This window comes from Anopheles funestus, chromosome 3RL, assembly GCF_943734845.2.
Source record: "Anopheles funestus chromosome 3RL, idAnoFuneDA-416_04, whole genome shotgun sequence".
NCBI lineage: Eukaryota > Metazoa > Arthropoda > Insecta > Diptera > Culicidae > Anopheles > Anopheles funestus.
Window position 1 is genome coordinate 64,645,235 of NC_064599.1, and position 16,396 is coordinate 64,661,630.

The window sequence follows — 16,396 nt, forward strand, 5'->3', positions numbered from 1 at the left end:
ACACCTGAACTAACCACCATAGACACAATGCACTGTAATTGAAAGATTGCGCGCTCTCGCTCTCGCCATTTCTGTACACAAAACCGTTTCATCGCTCCCTGCTGCTGCTGCTGCTGCTGTTTGAAGAAAACGACACACACTGCGCTAACGAACAAAAAAAAAGGAACTGTGTAAATCGCGCAGTGCGTGTTCGTTTTCGCGTTGGTTGTTTCCGTTTTTTATTGTCGTTTGTGTTTTGTTGTGTTTTGAGAGCATTTATCGTGAAATACCTCACGGTGCTACCGTGCAGCGGTTTTATCGCCCCAAGTACAGCCAGACTGTTGTGTGAACCGATCAGCACAATCGAAGCGGTTCCGAAACCCGAACGCCATTATAGCGTAAACCGTCGATGATCATTGCAGATCAAATAGCGTTTTGAATCTGGTCCAATGAATCATTCTGCGTGCGGAACTGGAAGGTATACTTCGTGATTAATACAGGAAGCCGAAATAATTGGGTGAGTTAGTGTAAAATGGATGCATTTTTCAGCGGGTAATGGTTTTGGGCCGGGGGTAATGAAGAAATGGATGGTGGATGTGGTGGATGTGTCGCTCTGTTTTCATAAGGCAGCAACGATTGACAGAGATGAAGATATGTAGAGAAATGACGGAATAAATATCCGTACCTCTCGTGCATTTCCTCGGAAGCAAATCAGTGCAAGCGGGGAATGTGTCTGGGGTGTGCAGAGGGCCAGAGAGAAGAGGAAAATGCGCCGCGAGCAGCGTATGCCAAGACGGTTTCGTTTTCGAACAATACTACCAGTAAAGAGAGCAGCTGAAACAGAGAGAATGGCCACCACACACATGTTTGTCATCGGGAGCGAGAGCAGCTAGTGCTAGAGCAGTGCAATGGTGTTTTCCTGCTGGCTGGATCTTCCGTCTGTGGAAATTGCAGCAAAAATAGGCTAAAATCGGTTGCTGATCGTCTCATGGGTACGTGCCAGGTGAGGATGAGTTGGGAAAGATTGTGAATTAGCTAAACGATCGTCACCGTACAGTTTTCGGAAGGTAGGAAAAGCGTTTACACGAGCGCGCCTATCGGAAGTGAAACCGTCCATCGGTTCATGCAAGGTAAAGTTGGTGTTGTTGCTGTCACTGCTGTTGCGATGGGGTAAAATCGATAAACAGCATGAACTTGACGACGCGTTGTGCGCCTACTATGATTCTAGATTTGGTGCGACCATCAAACCACCCATGCCTGTACGTTAAAATGGTACTTTCCGGTGAAGGCAATCCGGCGGAACCTTGCACAATCTGTTGTGTATGGATTTTTGTTTGTTAGTGGCCTACCATGGGCGAGCCTGCGACAGTGCGTATAGCGTAGAAGAGAAAGTTTTGGGGCATCGTTTCAATAGGCTGCTGTGGCTTTTGTGTTATTTCCTGCCTACCTGCTACGTTCCATCCTATCATCGTGTAATATTGGGTGATGCGCGACCCCAAAGAAAAAGAAAGGCCGATTTCCTGTGAACAAAGCACGCCTCTTGTGTTCCGTTGCTAGGAGAGGCTGCTAATGATGACGATTGGGATTGAAGAAGAAAAAAAACTAATACATCTCCGTCGTTTTCTTTTCCCTCGTTACAGACCCGCAGTCGCTACCTGTACGTGTAAATCTGGGTTTATAGTGCGCGTTGTTGCGATTGCGGCCGGGCGCGACAAATCAACAGAGCTTGAGAAAATAATTTAGGCAAATTAACAAAAAAGACACAAAAATTCACTACTTTAACTCACTGACCTAGCCGTGAATAAGAAACGATGGAGGAGGACACGGAATACAAGAAGCTCCCGATCGATGAACGGTGCGTTCACAAGCTGTGGAAGGCCCGTGTCGACGGGTACGAGGAAGCGGCCAAACTCTTTCGCACCATCGACGACGAAAAGTCCCCGGAGTGGAACAAGTTTTTGGGGTTGATCAAAAAGTTCGTCGTAGACAGCAATGCGGCCGCACAGGAGAAGGGCCTCGAGACGACGCTCGTGTTCGTGGAGAACAGTGGCAATGCCGGCAAGACGGTCGGCGAAGTGATGGGTGGCATCGTGTCCAAATGCATCGGTGCACCAAAGACGAAAACTAAGGAGCTAGCGGTGCAAATCACACTCATGTACGTGGAAATCGAGAAGCAGGACACCGTGCTGGAAGAGCTGCTGAAAGGAACGGAGCAAAAGAATCCCAAAATAGTTGCCGCCTGTGTCAGTGCCGTCACGCTGGCGTTGCGCGAGTTTGGCAACAAGGTAATCAACATCAAACCGATCGTGAAACGTTTGCCTGCCCTGCTGAGCGACCGCGATAAGACCGTGCGCGATGAATCGAAAACCTTGACGGTGGAAATTTATCGGTGGATTGGGGCAGCGTTCAAGTCACAGATTGCTTCCTTGCCGGCCGTGCTGCTGGCCGAGCTGGACACGGAGTTTGAAAAGATTGGCAACGAAAAAGCTACCCCGGTGCGGTATTTGCGCTCGCAGCAGGAAAAGCAGCAACAGATAGCGGCCTCGGCCGTGGATGGTGTCGAGGGTGAGGATGATGGTGATGGTACGGAGGGCGGGGATGTCCGGGAAGAGATCGATCCCATGGATTTGATCGATCCGGTTGACATATTGTCGAAATTGCCGAAAGATTTCTATGACAAGCTTGAGGCGAAGAAATGGCAGGAACGTAAGGAATCTCTGGAAGCGTTGGAAACGTTACTGCAAAACCCCAAACTACAGCCGGGCGATTATGGCGATGTAGTGCGTGCGCTGAAGAAGGTAATCACAAAGGACACGAACGTGGTACTGGTGGCACTCGGTGGCAAATGTTTAGCTATGTTGGCGAAAGGATTGGGAAAGAAGTTCAATACCTATGCGGGGGTAAGTGAGAGCTCCGCGAACCTTTTGTACGCAATGCTTATTAATGTTTTAACAACTCTTTTTTTAGGCTTGTGTTCCAGCAATTTTTGAAAAGTTTAAAGAGAAAAAATCGAACGTGGTAACGGCACTGAGGGATGCGATTGATGCCATTTATCCCTCCACAACGATAGAAGCTATTCTGGAGGATGTGCTCGAAGCACTGGGGAACAAAAATCCTAGCGTAAAGATGGAGACAGCCTCCTTTCTGGCACGTTCGTTCACCAAAACCCTACCTGCCGCGCTGACGAAAAAGGTGCTTAAACCACTAATAGCAGCGCTGCTGAAAACGTTGAACGAACCCGATCCGGCGGTACGAGATGCGTCGGCAGATGCGATCGGAACCGCCATGAAGCTGGTCGGTGAGAAAATAATCGCACCATATCTGACCGAGGTGGACGCATTGAAGATGGCCAAGATAAAGGAAAGTTGCGATCGGGCGGTCATAACGGTAAAGATTCCGGCTGCCCGTAAAGAACGTCCTGCAACGGCCCCGGCTAAAGCGGTAACGACGATTAAGAAGGCACCGTCGGAGACCAAAGTTGGTGCATCCGGAAGCGGTGGTTCGGGTGGAGTTCAGCGACCCGCAACAGCAGCGACCGTCGTTAAAAAGGTAGTATCAGGTGGTGGTCTAAAGAAAAGTGCTACGGGAGGTGCTCTCGGTGGTGGAAGAGCTAGCGCTGGTGGGGCTAAAGCAGGAACTTCGGCGGCGGCACCAAACACGGAAAAAGATCTATCACAGGAAGAGATCGACGAACGGGCGGGTGAAATGCTACCGCCCGACGCACTCGGAGGACTGATGGATGCGAACTGGAAGACACGTCTCAGTGCGGTAGAATCGTTTGCCGGTGCCATCGCGGGACTGGAAACGAAACCAGGCCTGTCGCAAATTTTGCTTCGCTCACTAGCAAAGAAACCGGGCTTCAAAGATACCAACTTTCAGGTGCTGAAAGGGAAGCTCGACACAGCGCGAACGGTGGTGGAACGTTTCGGCATTACGACAACGACCGCCGATTATTTACTTACCGATGTGACGGAGAAGCTGGGCGATGCGAAAAATGGATCCCCGGCTGCCGCTCTGCTGACAGCGATTGCCGAAGGTGGCGCTCGGTTAGACTACACCGTGCAGCGCGCCATGGAGTTCGCCTTTGAGCAGCAAAAATCACCCAAAGTGCAGCAAGAGGTGTTGCTGTGGGTGGCAACAGCGCTGCGTGAATTTGGATTCCAGGTCGAGGCGAAGGGTCTGCTGGAGAGCGCCCGTAAGGCGGTTCAGAGCATTAATCCGGCCGTACGTACCGCTGGCATTGCACTGCTGGGCACGATGTACCTATTCATGGGCCAACCGTTGACGATGTTTTTCGACAATGAAAAGCCGGCCTTAAAGCAACAGATTATGGCCGAATTTGAGCGATGCGCCGGTCAAAAGCCTCCATCTCCGACACGGGGAGCCAGCGCGAAATCGCCGTCCGCCGGTGGAGATGATGATGATGATGACGCAGCCGAAGGTGGCGCCGATGAACAAGTCGCACCGATGGTTAACGTGAACGATCTATTGCCACGCATTGATATTTCCGGACAAATAACGGAAGCGCTGCTGACGGAGCTTTCGGATAAGAATTGGAAAACACGAAACGAGGGCTTGGTGCGGTTGCAAACAATTATTGCTGAAGCAAAACTCATCAAACCGACGCTCGGGGATTTGCCGCAGGTGCTGGCGCAACGGTTAGTTGACAGCAATGCAAAGATTGCGCAAACATCGGTCGAGATTTGTCAACAGATGGCCATTGCTATGGGCCCGCCGTGTCGGCAGTACGTGCGTGCATTTTTCCCCGGCTTTCTGAAAGGGCTTGGCGATGGTAAAAGTTTCATCCGAAGCGCTTGTCTTACCTGCATCAATACGTGGGGCGAACAGGCGGGCTATAAAGATTTCTTCGACGGTGAAATGATAGCCGATGCGCTTAAGACCGGCAGTCCGCCACTGCGTACAGAACTTTACGCGTGGCTGGCGGAGAAATTGCCCAACATGCCCACGAAGAGCATCCCGAAGGATGAGCTGCAAGCTATACTGCCGCATCTGTACACACACATTACGGATCGTAGTGCGGACGTGCGCAAGAACGCCAATGACACTATACTGGGTGTGATGATACACCTTGGGTATGATGCAATGGTGAAGGCGTTAGATAAGCAAAAACCCATCTCGAAGAAGGATATACAGGCAGCACTGGATAAGACACGTCCAAACCTGCCCGTCAAGCAGCTCCCGCCGGCAAAGGCCGCACCGCCACCGGAAGAAGCAGCCGTCACTAGCAAGGGTGGACTGAAATTGAAGACAACAAAGACAGCCGGTACCGGTGGCGCTGGTGGTGCTAGCGGTCGTTTGGGATCCGGTTCGGCCGGCTCGGACAAGTCTGGTTCCGGTGGTGCCGGTGTTGGTAGCGCCGGCAGTGGTGGCGGCTCGTCGCGCAAGAAGGAGGAAGATGCCGATTCGTTGGCCCCTTTATTGGTTGTAAACGGGCTCAAAAAGCAACGTTTCGTGGACGAACAGAAGCTAAAGGTGTTGAAGTGGACGTTCACCACACCGCGGGAGGAGTTTTACGAACTGCTTAAGGAGCAAATGCAAACGGCCAACGTAAACAAAGCGCTAATGGTGAACATGTTTCACGAGGACTTCCGGTACCATCTGAAGGTGATCGATGCACTGATGGAAGATTTGGCAACGAACGAGGAAGCACTGATATGCAACTTGGATCTGGTGATGAAATGGTTGTCGTTGCGTTTCTACGACACAAACCCGTCCGTGCTGCTGAAAGGTTTGGAGTATCTGAACCAGGTCTTTCAACGATTGGTCGATCGGCAGTACATGCTAGCGGACATCGAGGGTAGCTCGTTCGTGCCGCATCTGCTGATAAAGATTGGCGACCCAAAGGATGTGGTGCGGAACGGTGTGCGAACGCTACTACGCCAGATCTGTTTGCTTTATCCGTTCTCGAAGGTGTTCGTGTTCATCATGGATGCGCTGAAATCCAAAAATGCCCGACAGCGTGCGGAATGTTTGGACGAGTTGGGATATCTGATTGAAACGTACGGGTTGACCGTGTGCCAACCGTCCCAACCGGTCGCACTGAAGGAAATCGCACGCCACATTTCCGATCGTGATAATGCGGTTCGGAATGCCGCGTTGAACGCTGTAGTGCAGGCTTACTTTTTGACCGGTGAAAAGATTTACAAGCTGATCGGTCAGCTGTCGGATAAGGATCTGTCGATGTTGGATGAGCGTATCAAGCGCTCGAAAAAGACGACGGTGCTGCCGGTGAAAAAGTTACCGATTCCGGGTACGAATCTCAACGAAACTACGATCGTGGGAAAGGAAAGCATCCTTCCCGCGGTACAAGCACTATCGTCCACCGTCGTTGGCGTTGGTGGTGTTGATACCGGTGCGGATGACGTGATGGATGAGGACGAAACATTAATACCTTCGCATGCGGATGCCGTAGCAGTACCGATGAAGTGAGTTTTAAGGCTTTTGGCAGCTTCAGATGTCACATTCTATTCGACACTAATCACATAAAAGCAAAAGGTTAATAGGTCAGAATGTCAACTAAATGCAATTTCCCATCTTTTGGCTAATAGCACCTTCTGACTTGTTAACCTTACGTAGACCTTCTGTACTGTAATGGTTACTTTTTGTGTGTGATGTCTTTGCTTCGTAATTTTCTGTCATGTCCTTTGTCTTGGCTCTGTCTGAAAAGTCTTTCACAAGTAGCAGTAACTAAATTGCGGGGTGTTGGGTGTATTTATTTCCTTTTTCCTGCTATTGTAGAATAATTGTACCGGAGCCTCCACAGCCAAGAGTGGTGAAGGGTCCGTTCAAGCTCGATGAGAATGTGATAGCAGATATCGAACGGAACTGGGTGAAGGCAGATGATCTCGGCAAAACCGCCCTAAACCCGATCGATGACGCCTTCATCTACGATGAGCTGACCGTGATCGCCGTGAACGGTGTATCCTATCCGGAGGAGAAATTCCGACAGCTCACCCAACGCAACCTGCTATCGTCTGCGGGTTCTGGCGGACCGGGCGAATCGCCCGTCCACCATCAACACACGGTATCCAGTATTCGCCCCTCGCCAGATGGTAGCGGACTGATCCCCAAACCGAAACCTGCGCCTCCTGTCGTCGTACCAAGGTATTAGGAAATGGTGTTATTTCTCTCTCCTAAATGTTAAGTAGTGCATTGTATTAGTCGACGATGAAACATAATGTATTTAAATTGTAACATTTTCGGTACAATTTGTTTCAATTTGGTTTTAGATCTGATAACAAAATATTCTGTTTCGTTTTGTTTTTTTTATTTTATTGTTCTAGTTTGACCGATGCTCTCCCAAAGATGGATCAAAACTTGGTACGCATTATACGCGGAATCGGTAACACGGACAGTTACGCTGCACATGCCGCCTTAAACGAGCTAACGGATATCATGCAATCGCCGGAGAAACAAGCCGTACTGCGTGGATATGAAGAAATGTACATACAACACGTACTACAGCAATTTAAGGTATGCATTTTGTAGCTTACTTCTTGCTCGTGATTTTCCCTAAGTTTGACCAACCATTTCATTCGCCGCGTCTACAACCCATGCAGAATATCCAGCAAAAGCCGATAGCGGAATCGATGACCATTTATCAACCATTGCTGCACAGTATCTTCATGTTTTTCGCCTCCAAATCGCTCGGAAAGCACCTGACGATCGTGTCGATCAAAAACATAATCTCCGTGCTGTTGGGACTGATGGCAGACAATCGTCTGGTAACCGGTATCGACGATGCACAGTTCGTAAAGGTGGTAAACGGTATCTGTCTGAAGATTCTCGATCGTACCAACTTTACCTACATGAATTGTGCCCTCATCCGGTTGCTGAAGGAATCCTGCCAGACCAGTTGCTTGCCAAAGTTTACCGATCTACAGATGAAGTGCATCTGGCGTAACGTGAAGGTCATACCGGACCGGTTGGCCGAGCTCGATTATGAGGCCGTGCTGCTCGAGGTGCACGAGTTTATGCTTGCCCTTCCCTCGACCTGGTGGCAATCGCGACCATCCGATATGCCGCTGCGCACAGTTAAAACCATCATACACAATATGACCAAAATCAAAGGTAACGCAATACTGCAGCATTTGAACACGATCCCGACCCGTTCGGAGCTACACTCGTACGTGTTGCGCATTCTGAAGAACATCAATAAGGATGCGACGGGTACGGCGTTGGTCGGTGATGGTGAAGCAGGCGGTAACACACCCTCGTTACGACCGGGCACAGCAACGGGTATGATGGTCACCGCCCAGAATAACGCACTAAACACCGACAATAACAACCATGGCGGTACGCGCGGCACCATGATCAGTGGTGACGGGGACGGTAATGGCTCGGTGGTCGGTTCGGAGTATCAGAAATATATCGCTGTAAATGCTAGCGTCGAAAGCGGTGCTGACGGTGGTAAAGGTAAGGTTTTTGTATTCCGTTTAACGCAAATCGATGTAAATGCTAACAAACGTTTGTTTATATCATCTGCCAGGTGGCCCACAAAACAAACAAAATCCGGACTTTTGGATGGATCGACTAAATCACCTTATGGTAAGTGATATAAATATTTCAAATGCTTCGGGGTAACACAAGAGAAATAACTAAGGAGCATAGTTATGATGACTTTTTTACAATTTTCAATTCATTGAAGACAATTATTGGATTCATATGCTTGTTGATTGTACTTTCATTGCTCACTAGAACGTACCTTCGATAATTTTGCATACAGTATGTATTAAAAATAGCAAATGAAACGAAAGCAAAACTGATTTTAAAACATTATCAAGTACTACTTGTTACTGTTACTTTTCAGGATAGTTGGCTTGGTCAATAAACTCTATTAGTGAATTCCCGTGAAATGAATCTACCGTTGAGAGAGAGAGAAGAAATACAGCTGGGGGGTTAGATCTCTGTTCTTTTTCGTTGCTGTAAAACGGTTAAAAGATGATAAATATATTTTATAAATGCTTTATGTACATACGCAGGCTAGCTGTTAATTATTTACTAATTGTTACTGTTTAATGTTTTAGAAAAAAACAACTGTTGGTGGGCAACCAAATCGTGGAGTCATGTTAGGGACGACCGGGACGCAACTAGACGGGACAACAGCAACGCTCGGTAGTGCGGCGGTGACCGGCGGTGGGATAATTACGGACGAAAATTTAAACCTTAATCAAATGCAGGGAAGCAAATTCAGCATTCGCCGAGGGCTGGACGGGATGGGGCTGGGGCATGAAGCCAATCACACCGGAACGCCCGTAGGTGGTGGTACGACTTCTCAGCGTCGCGAATTGTTGCAGCAAAAATTAGAGCAACTAAAGCAACATAAGTGAATTCTCTGCACGAAAGGCATCAAGAGGATAAGAGTCTCTAAACGGTCAGGATCGGTCAGTCAGTATACTCTAAACCGACATTTGGCGGCATACACACGTTTTGACGGGAATTCTACAGGTGTATATGGGGTGCGAATGATGATGATGATGATGCCATCAGCAAACATTCCACGGCGAAACGCGTGTAACGCCCTTTTGTTCAGCACGGTATTACGTCTTTGTCTCTCTTTGGGTCTCTTCTGCTCGTGCAGGTTGGGACACATCCTGCCGAAAAGAAAAAAAAGAAATACTCATCCATTCAATCTTTCCAATCTCCTCCCACGTCCTTAACCCCCCTCCCCCAAAAACATCCATCAGAACCTAGTTAAAAGAAATAGTTGCGTTTAGAGCAATAAGTGCAGCACCCATAACAGAACATCAACATTACGCCTAGCGCACAAGCGACGCCGATGGACTAGGCAGCATCTAAGATGCGTCCCACTAATTATTTCCGCTCCGGGTTTGTTTGTGTTGAATTTTACGACTGAACGTGTAATTTAAGTTTGTCTCTAATACTAACAAATCACTTCTTCGGAGCTGCCGCTTGTATGTTGGCCGGTTCCCTCAGTACCCTTGTTGGAGCACACGAGTAGCAAACCACGTACTAGAAGTTAAGGTCCCATTTTTTACCCCATCATTCACGTTACATTGCGTTAGGGTTATTTTGAACTGCGTTTTTAACTTATTCTAGGTAATGCATTCGTGTAGCGTTCGAAAGATATTAAGCAAGATTCATCACACATGGTTTTGTTTTGTCTGTTCTCAGTGTGCAGTGTACAACGTTAGTTTTTGGTTAGTGTTGTGCGTTGCAAACACGAGCTGTTTAGGATTTTCCTCTCGAAACTGTTGAAAATATGTACCTTTTTTATCGAATAATTCATACCAGTGAAACACATCCGTTTTTTGAAAAGACTTGCAGGTTATATACACATTACTTAAACCTCTCACCACTACTACATATTGCAAATACATAAGGATCGGGTTTGCGGGGAGACAACAGTTGGGAAATATATTAGCCAAAAACAAAAAAAAAGTGGAAAAACAGGCGTAATATATACACCAAAAACGCGCATAGTTAACCTTCAGCAACAAAGTTAATCTGCTTGCGTAGGAATTTGTTACGTTTAGACCACAGCGTTTTCTTTACGATGTTCCCTCTCCATGACCTCTATTTGCAAACGTTAAAATAACTTTCTCCACCGTTGATTGCATGCTTGAAACGGGGAAAGTTGAACAGAGTTGATTTTGTTTATTTGTGTTTCTTTAGTAGTGCTATTAGATAGCGGTCAGTTTGTTTTGCCTAACAAAAAGCATTCGGAATCGTGCGTGAGTGTGTATAACGAGATTTCTGTTTGAGATATGTGTTATCTTGCAATATCAGATTACACCAAAATTGGACGTTCCTGTGTTGTGATTACGAATCAATTACGGTATATTGATAAATGTCTCTGGGAGTGAAGAAAAGAAAACAAAACCACTGAGACAGAAACGGATAGCATTCAACACAACGTAATCAGTCTCACAAGAATTGCTTAACCTGATGAAAATAAAAACAAACAACAACTATATTTGAATAATATTAATTCATGTAAAAAGATTTTGCTTCGTGTTCGGTTGTTTTTTTTTGCTGTGATTCATCCGAATTGATAACATTAAAGAATGCATTCACAAATTGAACTGCAATGTAGAGATGAGAATAACAACTCTTTTTAGTGAGTCAACTCAGAGTGAATGAGTCGTTATTAGGAGTCAGCTCGTTTAACGATTCATTTTGGAGTCATAAAAAACCCGGCATAAGAGTATAAGTTAAGGTTCGGTCATTTTACTCATTCATGAGGGTAAGCATGGTTTGTCGAGTTGCAAAAAGAGTAAATACGTGAGACATCAATTTATAAATTTTGCTAAATTTCCCAAAAAAGGTAAGGCTATAGCCTTAGGAAATTTTCAAATTTTTAGAGTTTTTTTTTACAATTTTTTATTATCTTTTTAATTTAAAGCATTATTTGAGTGAAAAGAACCTTATTGCAACAAATTCGCATTCAAATATATCACATTTATAAATTTTGCTACATTGCTTAAAAATGAGGAAAATTTTACATTTTCTCAAACAGGGTAAGGAACTTGGTTCCTCGAATAACTTCTGGCACAGACATCTGAGGGCTTGGCCGTCCAAGAAGAAAATGTAGCCATTGGTGCCATCTATCGACCACAAGTTAAAGATTGGCGATCCGTTGGATACCGACCGAGTTATAGGCAAAACTTGGTGCAAAAATGAGGAAAATTTACATTTTCTCAAACAGGGTACGGAACTTGGTTCCTCGAATAACTTCTGGCACAGGCATCTGGGGGCATGGCCGTCCAAGAAGAAAATGTAGCCATTGGTGCCATCTATCGACCACAGGTTAAAGATTAGCGATCCGTTGGATACCAACCGAGTTATAAGCAGAACTTGGTGCAAAAATGAGCCTTATGAAATTTTCAATTTTATAGATTTTTCACATTTTTTTATTATTTTTTACTCTTTTTTTTGTTTGAAGCATTATTTGAGTGAAAAGAAACTCATTGCAACCAATTGGCATTAAAATAAATCAATTTAAATTTTTTTGAAAAATTTCTCAAAAAAATGGCAAGGGGTACCCCTTATGAAATTTTCGAGTTGAAAATTTTTTGAAATTTTTTTTCTTATTTTTTATTCTTTTTTTAATTTAAAGCATTATTTGAGTGAAAAGAAACTTAATGCAACAAATTCGCATTAAAATATATCACATTTATAAATTTTGCTACATTGGTGAAAAATGAGGAAAATTTTACATTTTCTCAAACAGGGTAAGGAACTTGGTTCCTCGAATAACTTCTGGCACAGACATCTGAGGGCTTGGCCGTCCAAGAAGAAAATGTAGCCATTGGTGCCATCTATCGACCACAGGTTAAAGATTAGCGATCCGTTGGATACCAACCGAGTTATAAGCAGAACTTGGTGCAAAAATGAGCCTTATGAAATTTTCAATTTTATAGATTTTTCACATTTTTTTATTATTTTTTAATCTTTTTTTTTGTTTGAAGCATTATTTGAGTGAAAAGAAACTCATTGCAACCAATTGGCATTAAAATAAATCAATTTAAATTTTTTTGAAAAATTTCTCAAAAAAATGGCAAGGGGTACCCCTTATGAAATTTTCGAGTTGAAAATTTTTTGAAATTTTTTTTCTCATTTTTTATTCTTTTTTTAATTTAAAGCATTATTTGAGTGAAAAGAAACTTAATGCAACAAATTCGCATTAAAATATATCACATTTATAAATTTTGCTACATTGGTGAAAAATGAGGAAAATTTTACATTTTCTCAAACAGGGTAAGGAAGATGGTTCCTCGAATAACTTCTGGCACAGACATCTGAGGGCTTGGCCGTCCAAGAAGAAAATGTAGCCATTGGTGCCATCTATCGACCACAAGTTAAAGATTGGCGATCCGTTGGATACCGACCAAGCTACAGGCAAAACTTGGTGCAAAAATGAGGAAAATTTTACATTTTCTCAAACAGGGTATGGAACTTGGTTCCTCGAATAACTTCTGGCACAGACATCTGGAGGCATGGCCGTCCAAGAAGAAAATGTAGCCATTGGTGCCATCTATCGACCACAAGTTAAAGTTTGGCGATCCGTCGGATACCAACCGACTTATAGGCAAAACTTGGTGCAAAAATGAGCCTTATGAAATTTTCAATTTTATAGATTTTTCACATTTTTTTATTATTTTTTACTCTTTTTTTTGTTTGAAGCATTATTTGAGTGAAAAGAAACTCATTGCAACCAATTGGCATTAAAATAAATCAATTTAAATTTTTTTGAAAAATTTCTCAAAAAAATGACAAGGGGTACCCCTTATGAAATTTTTGAGTTGAAAATTTTTTGAAATTTTTTTTCTCATTTTTTATTCTTTTTTTAATTTAAAGCATTATTTGAGTGAAAAGAAACTTAATGCAACAAATTCGCATTAAAATATATCACATTTATAAATTTTGCTACATTGGTGAAAAATGAGGAAAATTTTACATTTTCTCAAACAGGGTAAGGAACTTGGTTCCTCGAATAACTTCTGGCACAGACATCTGAGGGCTTGGCCGTCCAAGAAGAAAATGTAGCCATTGGTGCCATCTATCGACCACAAGTTAAAGATTGGCGATCCGTTGGATACCGACCAAGCTACAGGCAAAACTTGGTGCAAAAATGAGGAAAATTTTACATTTTCTCAAACAGGGTATGGAACTTGGTTCCTCGAATAACTTCTGGCACAGACATCTGGAGGCATGGCCGTCCAAGAAGAAAATGTAGCCATTGGTGCCATCTATCGACCACAAGTTAAAGTTTGGCGATCCGTCGGATACCAACCGACTTATAGGCAAAACTTGGTGCAAAAATGAGCCTTATGAAATTTTCAATTTTATAGATTTTTCACATTTTTTTATTATTTTTTACTCTTTTTTTTGTTTGAAGCATTATTTGAGTGAAAAGAAACTCATTGCAACCAATTGGCATTAAAATAAATCAATTTAAATTTTTTTGAAAAATTTCTCAAAAAAATGACAAGGGGTACCCCTTATGAAATTTTTGAGTTGAAAATTTTTTGAAATTTTTTTTCTCATTTTTTATTCTTTTTTTAATTTAAAGCATTATTTGAGTGAAAAGAAACTTAATGCAACAAATTCGCATTAAAATATATCACATTTATAAATTTTGCTACATTGGTGAAAAATGAGGAAAATTTTACATTTTCTCAAACAGGGTAAGGAACTTGGTTCCTCGAATAACTTCTGGCACAGACATCTGAGGGCTTGGCCGTCCAAGAAGAAAATGTAGCCATTGGTGCCATCTATCGACCACAAGTTAAAGATTGGCGATCCGTTGGATACCGACCAAGCTACAGGCAAAACTTGGTGCAAAAATGAGGAAAATTTTACATTTTCTCAAACAGGGTATGGAACTTGGTTCCTCGAATAACTTCTGGCACAGACATCTGGAGGCATGGCCGTCCAAGAAGAAAATGTAGCCATTGGTGCCATCTATCGACCACAGGTTAAAGATTGGCGATCCGTTGGATACCAACCGAGTTATAAGCAGAATTTGGTGCAAAAATGAGCCTTATGAAATTTTCAATTTTATAGATTTTTCACATTTTTTTATTATTTTTTACTCTTTTTTTTTTGTTTGAAGCATTATTTGAATGAAAAGAAACTCATTGCAACCAATTGGCATTAAAATAAATCAATTTAAATTTTTTTGAAAAATTTCTCAAAAAAATGGCAAGGGGTACCCCTTATGAAATTTTCGAGTTGAAAATTTTTTGAAATTTTTTTTCTGATTTTAAATTCTTTTTTTAATTTAAAGCATTATTTGAGTGAAAAGAAACTTAATGCAACAAATTCGCATTAAAATATATCACATTTCTAAATTTTGCTACATTGGTGAAAAATGAGGAAAATTTTACATTTTCTCAAACAGGGTAAGGAACTTGGTTCCTCGAATAACTTCTGACACAGACATCTGAGGGCTTGGCCGTCCAAGAAGAAAATGTAGCCATTGGTGCCATCTATCGACCACAAGTCAAAGTTTGGCGATCCGTTGGATACCAACCGACTTATAGGCAAAACTTGGTGCAAAAATGAGGAAAATTTTACATTTTCTCAAACAGGGTAAGGAACTTGGTTCCTCGAATAACTTCTGACACAGACATCTGCTTGGCCGTCCAACAAGAAAATGTAGCCATTGGTGCCATCTATCGACCACAAGTTAAAGTTTGGCGATCCGTTGGATACCAACCGACTTATAGGCAAAACTTGGTGCAAAAATGAGGAAAATTTTACATTTTCTCAAACAGGGTATGGAACTTGGTTCGATTCGTTTCAATTCATTTTTGTTTCATCTCACTCGCACACTTTCGTTTCAACTCACGTATTTACTCTTTTTGCAATTCGACTCACCACGGCTACATGCTTCGACTCATGAGTGAGTAAGTGAAAAAAGAATCGCTAAAACTCCTCGTGTGGTGAGTGAACGAAACTTGTTCAATACAACGTTTCAACTCACTATCTCACTGTTACTCACTTTGCACATCTCTACTGCAATGCAGGAATTAAAAAAAGATAATTGAATGAAATAAATTGTTCTTGGATCTTGCGCTTACTAAGCATACAAATGCATCAATGTCCTGCTCGAGCTTTCGCACCTTTACGAAGTCTGATGGAAAATGTGTATTTTTCCTAGCTTTGTTGATCGATTCCCTTTCGTATTGGACTCAAAATTATTGACAAAGATCGTCCGTTTGAGGTTTTGATAAAAACAGTTTTTTCCTTCAAAAACAAAGTGCAATGGTAAATTGTAACATGTGAATTTATTACTTTTGCATTGATAACCTTTGTTCAATTACATGAAACCGATCGTTATATAAGAGATATAAGTTCAAAGGGAACCAGCTTCAATGCAGGGTCCTTAAAAATTGTGAAGAAAAGGAATTTCAACGTATGTCAACACTAAAACTACTCCGCTTCGGTGGCGGCCACCGTAGGTTCCGGTGTCGTTCCTGTGGTTGCTGCTTTATCACCATTATTGACACCGGCGGCGCCATCATCTTCCTCATCATCCTCATCGTCATCCATCGGCGTCCCAAAGCGGGTTGAAATGGACGCCAAACGCATCGCCGCCTTGAACCGGGCCGAGGCTTTCTGTTTTGCAAGCTTTTTCTTCCACTGTGTTAAAAAAGGAGACAGAATAAGAACAAAATTAATTACGCATCTTCGCTTCAGAATCCCACTTCGCAGCTGTATCATCGTACATTTGCATCACGCGAAGGTAATTCTTTGAGGAACTGCTGCATTTCGTCCTTCTTCGGATCGGCAATAGCAAGCACAGAGATACAGCCATCAACCGTACCGAGCACCAAACTGCGTCCGTCCGACGTGCTGCGTATTGCTGTCAGTTCCGCCTGCATGCGATAGTTGGCGATCATCTCCGCATCGTTTGTGCGGAACACTC

At 43.5% G+C, this 16,396-nt stretch overlaps 2 protein-coding genes across 7 annotated transcripts in view; one reads left to right on the top strand and one right to left on the bottom strand.

Annotated features, from left to right (window-relative positions):
* Positions 1 to 69: 69 nt before the first annotated feature.
* Positions 70 to 10,965, top strand: LOC125768496 (protein mini spindles). Of its 6 annotated transcripts, none has more exons than XM_049436248.1 (8): positions 70 to 496; positions 1,620 to 2,879; positions 2,947 to 6,425; positions 6,739 to 7,104; positions 7,284 to 7,473; positions 7,560 to 8,415; positions 8,489 to 8,547; positions 8,810 to 9,016. In XM_049436248.1, the coding sequence occupies exons 2-8, from the start codon at positions 1,791 to 1,793 to the stop codon at positions 8,828 to 8,830; spliced, it is 6,060 nt and encodes a 2,019-aa protein (XP_049292205.1). In that variant the 5' UTR covers positions 70 to 496; positions 1,620 to 1,790; the 3' UTR covers positions 8,831 to 9,016. The 6 variants fall into 6 exon arrangements, with proteins under 6 accessions (XP_049292205.1, XP_049292204.1, XP_049292201.1 ...); XM_049436247.1 differs by having other exon boundaries at positions 8,815 to 9,016; XM_049436244.1 differs by lacking the exon at positions 8,810 to 9,016 and adding an exon at positions 9,027 to 10,965 and having other exon boundaries at positions 71 to 496.
* Positions 10,966 to 15,736: 4,771 nt separating this feature from the next.
* LOC125768522 (NACHT and WD repeat domain-containing protein 2) overlaps positions 15,737 to 16,396 on the bottom strand; it is a 7,954-nt gene continuing 7,294 nt past the window's right edge. The window contains exons 10-11 of the mRNA XM_049436289.1: positions 16,197 to 16,396; positions 15,737 to 16,110 (exon numbers count right to left, since the gene is read on the bottom strand). The exon at positions 16,197 to 16,396 is cut by the window's right edge and continues 1,459 nt beyond it. Of these exons, the coding sequence (XP_049292246.1) occupies positions 15,901 to 16,110; positions 16,197 to 16,396 (410 nt within the window). The 3' untranslated portion in view covers positions 15,737 to 15,900. The remainder of the gene's footprint in view (positions 16,111 to 16,196) is intronic.

Excerpts from the sequence above, each read along its gene's own strand:
- LOC125768496 (XM_049436244.1), top strand. The coding sequence starts at position 1,791 with ATGGAGGAGGACACGGAATACAAGAAGCTCCCGATCGATGAACGGTGC. Across the intron at positions 6,426-6,738 it reads GCCGTAGCAGTACCGATGAA|AATAATTGTACCGGAGCCTC; the intron begins GTGAGTTTTAAG and ends CTGCTATTGTAG. Across the intron at positions 7,105-7,283 it reads CCTCCTGTCGTCGTACCAAG|TTTGACCGATGCTCTCCCAA; the intron begins GTATTAGGAAAT and ends TTATTGTTCTAG.